This window comes from Peromyscus eremicus, chromosome X (genome assembly GCF_949786415.1).
Source record: "Peromyscus eremicus chromosome X, PerEre_H2_v1, whole genome shotgun sequence".
In the NCBI taxonomy this organism is placed as follows: domain Eukaryota; kingdom Metazoa; phylum Chordata; class Mammalia; order Rodentia; family Cricetidae; genus Peromyscus; species Peromyscus eremicus.
Genome location: NC_081439.1, coordinates 18,233,526 through 18,242,672, shown reverse-complemented (window position 1 = coordinate 18,242,672; position 9,147 = coordinate 18,233,526). Strand labels below are relative to the sequence as shown.

General features: G+C 41.0%; 1 protein-coding gene across 1 annotated transcript; it reads left to right on the top strand.

Annotated features, from left to right (window-relative positions):
* The first annotated feature begins 6,223 nt into the window (after positions 1-6,223).
* LOC131899513 (uncharacterized) lies at positions 6,224-8,751 on the top strand. The gene is made up of 2 exons (XM_059250996.1): positions 6,224-6,332; positions 7,948-8,751. The coding sequence occupies exons 1-2, from the start codon at positions 6,304-6,306 to the stop codon at positions 8,630-8,632; spliced, it is 714 nt and encodes a 237-aa protein (XP_059106979.1). The 5' UTR covers positions 6,224-6,303; the 3' UTR covers positions 8,633-8,751.
* The last annotated feature ends 396 nt before the right edge of the window (positions 8,752-9,147 follow it).

Genomic DNA, 9,147 nt, shown 5'->3' with positions numbered 1-9,147 from the left:
AGCAAGATGATGGGGAAGCCCTGTGACTGCCATGGGGGAACATTTGAGATTTCATACATAAGCGGGTCTCCCATCAGTCAGTCAGATTGTGGTGCTATAATTGCCTATAATTTCATTGACATCTCTAGGTCCCTGGTTTCTGGGTCCAACAAATGGGTATGTGTGCTAAAGCCTAAAATCATACCCACTGTAAATGGCAAACCTGGGCCCTGTCCCTGCTCCTCCTTTTACTGATCCATGCGTACCACCTGCTACACCATGGTATATGAATGCATTGGAAAGACTGATAATAAGACCTACTGGATCGCCACCAGAAATGGCATTAGCCATTCGGGTACTTTTGGTTCTGCCTTGGAAGGCACCCAGAGGGGAACTGAACCCTGTTTCGGCCACTCTGGTGACAATGTTTGCTGGGAATTGGAGGCCCCTATCAGTTACTCTGATGGTGAGCGAGTGCAGGACCAGTTGTGGGAATTACAGATCCAAAAGAGAATGGAACAATTGCTTAAAGCTGAGTTCCTTGAGCTCTTCTACCACCCCTTAGCCCTTCCTGATCAGAAAGGGTATCTTAACCTTGATGCTGATACCCAGGCCATCCTGGAGACATCTTTCTCCATGTTGAATCAGACCAGTCCCTCCCTTGCTGAGAATTATTGGCTCTGCCTCCACCCAGGCCACTGTGACCATTGCATTGCCTGATAATGTTTCCCATTCCAACTTTTCATTTTTTGAAATTGATGTTTCCTCTACCATCCCCCCACTGGGCTGTTCCCTTACCCCATCTATTAAGGTGCAGCCCCTCTATGTTTTGCCCACTAATTCCTGTTTCTGGGCTCTGCCACAAAAAAGTGGTACAGACACTGATGATGTGGGCCAGGTCTCCTTTTTCTGTTGTGCTGGCAACTGCACTAGCCCCCCTTTTTAAGCAGGTATGTTCCCTCCATAGGAACAGTTTTTGTGTGTGGAGGAGCAATGGGACATGGACAGGCCTTTGTGCTCCTGCCATACTCATACCGGTTGTGGATATCATTCCTGGTGATGAGGCTCTTCCAATACTCTCTTTTGACTACATAGGAGGAAGGTCTAAGAGGTCCATTCAAATGATACCTCTCCTTGTTGGCCTGGGAGTAACTACAGACATGGCCACAGGAGCCACTGGGATAAGCCTGTCCACACATCTTTTCAGAAAGTTATCCATTCAGTTAATTGGCCATCTCCAACACCGTTCTTGACTTTCAGAGTCAGTTAGACTCTCTGGCTGAGGTGGTCCTCCAGAATGGGGGGGGGGTTTAAATTTGCTAACTGTGGAAAGGGGAGGTCTTTGTTTATTTTTACAGGAAAAATGCTGCTTCTATTCTAATAAGTCAGGTATTGTCCAGGATAAGATAAAGAGGCTCAAGAAAGTCCTAGAAAGGAGATGGTGGGAGTTTCAAGACAATCCTCTGTGGACAGGCCTTCATGGATTGTTACCCTGCCTACTTCCCCTCCTTGGACCCTTCCTTCTCCTTCTCACCATTGGGCCTTGCGTGTTCAATAAGTTCACACAATTTATTCCCCAGAGATTAGAGTCAATTAAGATAAATCAGGTCGAGGTACACTACCAACGATTAGTCTCTCAGGAGTCTGGTCTCTCCCATGGTTGGGTATCCTCCTATGAGTGCCCTTCCTCTGCTCTCCACTTGACCAATGACAGGTAAGCTCTCAGGCAGGCTGAGATGACCTGAGACAGGTCATGGAGTGACACCCCTCTCTTACTCATGATACATGGTACTCAATGACAGTTAAGATCTTCAAGTGGGGGACGACCTAAGACAGGGGCCATGTCTTACAAAAAACAAAAGGGGAGAGGTGTTTGGCCTCATAAGGCCTGGGCGTGAGGCCCAGTGTAACTTCCTGAGCCTAGCTCGAGTTTGGCAATCTGTCTTCAGACATGACTTCTGCATATGAGTGACTCAACTCTATCAGACCTAGAATCACCTCTGCCTAGTAACTGCTGAGTTGGCATCATCTCATTGGCCTGCTATCCTCACCCTATTCCCCACATCACCCCAACCTATATAAGTCCACTCCTGATGCAATAAAGCAAGTTCCTGCTTTGATAAGGCTCCCAGCTCAGTGTGCTTCTCTCTGGTGGAATGGGGAGGTCTGGGCCATGGACATTCACCATCTCGCCCAGTCCCAGGGAGAGACCAGCTGGACTGGTCCTGCCTCTGCCCTACCTGTCAATCAGACAAACACACACTGTAGTTCTGTGTCTGCCATCTATATGATGGAGTCATTTTGCCTTTAAAAGGCTTAAGAGGCCTCAGTGTTTCTTGGGATCTCTTGGAATCTGCATCATTTCAGAACAAGTGTCCAGTAGATGCCATAATGTCTTGTTGCTCTTGTTCTCCCAGTGTACAGCTACCATTATAAAAGGCCTTAGGTCCCTCTGAGGAAGGTCTGCAGAAAGGCTAACAATGAAACTTTGGTATTTTTATCAAGGTCCTTCCTCAGGAACCTAGCTGTCCATTTATTCAAGGGGTTTGGGTCTGCAAACTGGCTCAAGTCTGAATATTGATTAATGGACTGAGATCAACTTTTGCCATGATCCAATGGAGCCTTTTTTCCATTTTTTGGATAATTTTTCTGCTGAGATAGATCAAACATTCAGTTGCTTCTTATCTATTTCTGGAAACACCATGATTGATTAGCCAGCACTAAAGGTCCATAGAAGTTATGCCACTTCAAATTCACCTTTCCTTTGCTGAAAATTATGGTACAGGTCATTATGGAGATTTTTTTGTCAACACTGCCCATTATGATATGTACAATCAACTTGCCATTGGCAATTCAGTACTGACACCTGGCCCTATCTACTCTGGTGACCATAAAAACCCACTACATTTAATTAATCCAACTGAGTAGCAGAGTCTACCACCCTCAACAAACTCTTCAAATTTGCTCTTTCCCCTCACACAAGTTTTAGTCATATAGGATTAGGGAAGCATCTGTCATCTGGGCCACTCCATTGTGGAGGATAAGGTTTGGCAAAGTGCACCCACTCTAGCATTGAAATTTCCCTGATCCTTAAAATCCCTTGATCAATACTAAGCCAAGGGATGGCAGGCATTCAGAACTCCTTTTTATTATGCCATTTTTGTACAGATGATTCAGCCAACCATTCAAACAAACTTGTGATATCCTTTTTTAAACTATGCAAGTTATCATATTTACCATAGAATCTCTACTTAGAGTGTCCATATCACTAAACTCAGCCTGATCCAATTTTATGTTCCTTCTGCCATTATCACATACACATAAAATCCATTCCCACGCATATTCCTCACACTCATGCTTAAATGAATTTGCAAACTCATTAAGCTCTTTAGTAGTGTAGCATACCTCCTCATGGACAACACTTTCTACTTCCTTTCCATAAGCCTGCTTGCTTTAAGTCTGGTTATAGGTCTAGAGGCAAATTTTTTGGCTCTGAGGGAAATCAGTATTGTCTTGCCTGGCATTTCCTTCAGAGAAAGTCACTGCTGATTTAGCAAATAATGAAGAACTGATTTCTTAGTCAAAGGCAAGAAAAGGCATTATGTCATGGTTGAGGATGTGAATGCATCTTCTATTGAGGGTGGAGAGACTACTGCCTGCAGTGAGATAAACCCTGAGTGTGTGGGTTCAAAGTTCTCAGCTTCAATAGCATCCAAACATACATTCCCATCCCAAGTTACTGGATGTCATTCGTACCAATTCCTGCCCTTACTTTAAAAGTCAACATGTTCCCAGGCTGGGATTGAATTTTTGGTATATGTCACCTAACATTAGAATGAAGGCTTTAGTTTGATTTTCTTCAACTTGAGTTCTATTGCTGCTTGAACGAAGATTTTCCTCCAGGGCACACTTAGATACTGTTAAACTGTTTATGCACATCTGGAGCTGTTCAGTTTTACCATTGAGTTCATTCTTTTTCTTTCTCAATTTGTCCAGAGATGCTAGAAGCAACTGACCATTACCATTATTTTCCCTATTTTTTTCATAAAATTTGTAAAGTTTTATATACAGAGTCACCAAATTCCTTGCCCTTCACACTTGGTGAACCAAGATAATCAAATGCATTTGTCTCTTTATGCTCACACCATGGACTTTTGGTTCCCTCTGAGCTTCCTTAGGAGGTCAGTAATTGGAGAGGTTTCAGTAACTATAGGTGTTGATGAATTGGAAAGCTATCCCAGATACTAAAAAAATTCACCCTCCTATTTCTGTTGCTCTAGAATCACTTTTTTAAATTAACTTATTTTTTGAAGTTTTTTTTTTTTCATTTTTCATACCAATCCCAGTTCCTCCTCACTCGCCTCCTCCTGCCTTCCCACCTCCCCCAATCCTACCCCCTATCCATTCCTCAGAGAGGGTAAGGCCTCTGTTGGGGAGTCAACAAAGTCTGACATACTAAGTTGAGGCAGGACCAAGCCCTTCTGCCCTGTGTCAAGGCTGAGCAAGGTATCCCTCCCTAAAGAATGTGTTACAAAAAGCCATTTCATGCACCCAGAATAAGTCCTGGTACCACTGCCAGGAGCTCCACAAACAGATCTAGCCACATAACTGTCACCCACATTTAGAGGGCCTAGTTCAGTCCCATGCATGTTCCTCAGCTGACAGGCCAGAGTCCATGAGTTCCCACCAGCTTGAGTCAGCTTTCTCTGTGGTTTTCCCCATCATGATCTTGACCTCACTTGCTCCTGTGTTCCATCCTCAACTGAAGTCTGGGAGCTCAGCCCAGTGCTTGGTTGTGGATCACTGTATCTGCTTTCTTCAGTTACTGGATATAGGTTCTATGATGACAATTAGGGTAGTCCCTAATCTGATTATAGGGGAAGGTTAAGTTCAGGTACCCTCTCCATTATTGCTATGAGTATTAGTTGGTATCATCCTTGTGGATTTCTGGGTATTTCCCTAGAACCACTTCTAATACTAAAATGTTTATTGTTCAGGGTTCTGCAGAAGATCTGTTCTTATAAAATATATCTTTATCTATATCTGTATATATGTATCAAGCAGTATATCTATTTCTTTATCTATCTCTATCTATCTTTCTGTCTCTCTGTCTGTCTGTCTATCTACCACAATGATTTATCAGAATGACTTGCAGGTTGTTGTCCTGCTACTCAAACAATTTCTCTCTACCAAAAGAAGTTCCAAGAATCCAGTAGTTATTCACTCAACAAGGCTGGATATCTCAGCTTGTCTTCAATATATGTTGGAGTCATGAAGAAGTAAGCTGTAATGCCAGTGGAGGTATGCACTTGATAGTGAATGTGAGAGCAATAAGACAAGAAAACAAACTTATTTCCATGTCTTTTACATAGGCTAACAGCACAATCTGTGATCTAGATTAAAGGTAAATCATTTCATCATAAAATACCTGTATTAAAGGTGTATCATCCCCTGTGGAAGATCTTGACTAGAAGTGGGTCTCTGCACTTCAAAGATTTAATTAAGAAAAAAATCCCCCACATATGTGTCCAGTTATTTGAATTTTAGTTAATTTCAGATTTCATCAAGTTGACAAACAAGAATTGCTTTCACAGTGTCCTAATAAGTTACAGTGGTTATTTGGTGCATGACTTAATAAGAAACTAATTTTAAAGACTTCACTCTGGTCATCTTATGTGTGCCCTTTGGAATCCATTGATTGCTCAGAACCAACCACATAGTCCTAGTAGTCATGGAAACATAAGAATGTGTATAGTTACTTCTCTTAAAGTTGGCAGTTGGTAACACTTGGATTTCCTAGAAGAGAGATAAAAAGGTAAGGGTTATATATTTTCCATGTTGTTTTCATTAATCGCCTTCCCTATCTTAAGACACAGAATGCCAAAGAAGGACTCTGACATATTAATCATGTTTTCCATTTGAGTAAATCCTTCTGAACATCATAAGTGACAGGAAAACCCAAGTGAATAGTAACTCTCTAGTGTCTACACTGCCCAATTATCTGTGTACCTCACTGAAGTTTGTGAATTGGAATTAGCATCTCTGGTATTTCCCAATGTATAAAATGAGAGTAATAATTGTTTGGGTGTCATTTGAAGGTCACTAATATCCTGAAGTGTTTAATATAGGTTCAAACAAAGCAAATCAGAGGTATGAATGCACAGGATTGTGAGAGTCCAACAGTAAACAAGGCATTGTTCTGAGCAGAAACATGTGCCTAACAGAACTTCTTTTACTCAGGTGCTTTACCACTTCATGTGACTCCCTCTCTGATCAGTATTTCCAGTGAATTAGAGGAAGACTTGTGATATTGTCATCTTCCAAATGGATCACTTCGCTCCTAACACAAAAAGGTAAAAACATAACGTATGATATATGAAGGCTTTCTACTTGGTTCTTAACAAAAGCTTCTATCTGCTCTTGGGGTTCAAACAAAGGCAGCAGCACATCCTGCCAAGCTAGCTCATTTGTCTGGTACAAAATCATTCCCCCTCCTGCTTTCATTTCTGCTTCAAAGCACACTGCTCCTGCAGTCCTCTGCCTCAGACCTGCCTTGGCAAGAAACAGCTCATAGTGGTACCTACGCCATCATCAATTACAAACCCATCTTGCTGATGTAATTTCCCAAGTAATAGACCTACAGCCTTTTCTCTTTTAGGAAGCACATTCCACAAAAGACTTTGTAACAGTAGGTAGCTGATAGATAATGCTCCATGGCAAGGAAACCCTATTATGGGTCCCTTAATTTTCCTCATTTGCGACAGCAATGAGATTTGCAGATTCTGGAATCATTGAAGGACGTTGCCTTCTTCCTTTCTGCCAAACGACTCATCAGGACCTGTCAGCATGATTTTCTCATTTTCCTTATTGCTACACTCAAGGATCTGAGTTGAGAGAAGACACAAATAAGTTCCTTCATAGTGTTAATGTGAAGTGCAAATTTTGTGTCAAAGATGACATTGGCTAACCCAAAATACCTCAGGATACTTTATATGTTGCACCCAAAGGAAGTCAATATTCTCAAGGTGCAATATTGAATAATTAGTGGATATGAAATATACATATTCATGATTCCTTTTCTTTTACATATATAGTTTAGTTTTATGGTTTTGGAGAGTGAACTCAGTGCCTCATGTGTAATAGGAAATCATTAGACCAACAAGTTATATCACCATCAAGTTACAAATAAAAGTTTATGTTTGTGTCCATGCTAGTTTTAATTATATAATATCACACATACCCTTCTACAGAAATCAACACATTAAGGAAAATATTTAAAGAATTATGACAGTGTCTGTTTTATCACCCTTGATATACTTAGCTTTCCTCTCCTGTGCAAATTTTATGCTCAGATATATTCAGATAATTATAGAATATATTCTGGCATGCTATTCATTGACATAAATGAACATAATGTACAACATACACATAAGATTTACATCATGTTTCTTCTTGCTTCTTTCTTCTGAAGGGCTATACAGATATTAAAGTGCTCTTATAAGGATCATGCAATAATCCACTACAATAACTTGTGCATCCCTCTACTCAGAACACTCATTAAAGTTATTTATATATGTTCTGTTTTGAACACAGGGATAGTCTGCATCACCTTAAATGTTACTGCAAACTAGTATTTCACCTTTAATTCCAAGTATTGAAATTTCTAGTCAACAAATAAGAACATAGCATCCTTTGTAGGATACTGTAAAAGTATAGTCCAAAACATCTTACAATAGGAACTCCTCCCACAGTCACAAATATTAATGCTTTGTATACATACTTAACCTCTGTGTAGAACCCTGATACACACACACACACACACACACACACACACACACACACACACACATATATATATAATATTTAGACAGCATAGACATGGTGTGAGTACTTAATACTCTTAAATCATGACTCATTCTGTTTTCTAGCCTTCTTTTATGTTCATGGATTGACTCTATACTTGTTCAGTCTCATTTCCAGGTTTGCACAGGGGAAGAAGTGTATCTTCAGACTGACTGGCTTCCTCTGCAGCCTTTTATCTTCAGGATTTGGAATAATCCTTGCAAGCAGCCAATACTGGCGCCTTTGGGAATTTGATAATAAGGTGGTTCAACTTGTATACATTGGACTCTGGGAAGCTTATTATCATCAGGAGTTTAACATCTCTGGTTCTGTGACCAGGATTCTGGTGCACAGCCCTGTCAACTCGACCTGGACCATTTCACCTGAATTTAGATGTGCACAGAGCCTGATATTATTGGCTATCTTTATAAAACCTGTGGTGGTGCTTTTTAGCTCAGCAGCCATTAGGGTTAGCATTATCAGAGCTTCAGTCCCTGTGATTCAGATACTCTGCTACAAGTGCTGTGTCTTAATTCTGCTTCTCAGCAGCCTTTGCACAGTTCTTTCTGTGACCTGGAACCATGTAGTAGATCTTTATGGTGAAACCACTCTTGACTTTCCACCCACCTTTCCTGTTAGGAAAGTAGCCCTTATAAAGAAACACTACACTCATGTGTTCCCCATAGGGGTCCTGACAGCCACCTTGTCACTCTTTGCTATGATTATGTTCCTTTTTGAAATCAGGTCATTGAAACTACAGAGTAACCTGAATGCCCAGTGTGATTCCAAACAGGCCAATCAAAAGGCCTGAAATGAGAGATATGGCATTTGCAAAATGTGCCAGGTGACTCCTTGGCCAAATTTCCTACACCTACATGATACTCTTGTAGTATTCTACTCACTTAAAATAAAATGTCACTTTGATTTCCAGGATGTGTCTGAAGCTTGTATCTTTCTCTACCTATTGAATGTGTTGCCTTCTTTAAAGGTATTCATATCCTAAACTCTACAAGCAAAGATGATGTGTTCTGATAGTGCCAACTCCCTATGGTAGGCAAAAGTACTGGTAAAATGAAAATGGCATAAATCTAAGGACCAACCCTAAGGTGAGAGGTTTGCTATTAAAATTAAAAAACACACACACACAGGAACAGGTTGGAAACATTTAAGCCCTAATATGTGTTGAAAGCAGAGCAGTACTTCCTACCCTTGGTAGTACTGAAGGGTCTGCTTTCTTGGAGGCAAGAAGGCCAACTGTATACTGACAATGCCTACTGTGTCTGAAGACTTTCCGTAATGGGAATATCTGAAACCCCAGGCATTTCC

Bases quoted from the DNA above. Each gene is read 5' to 3' on its own strand.
- LOC131899513 (XM_059250996.1), top strand. From the start codon at position 6,304: ATGGATCACTTCGCTCCTAACACAAAAAG. The intron at 6,333-7,947 runs GTAAAAACATAA...ATACTTGTTCAG, and splicing joins TTCGCTCCTAACACAAAAAG to TCTCATTTCCAGGTTTGCAC.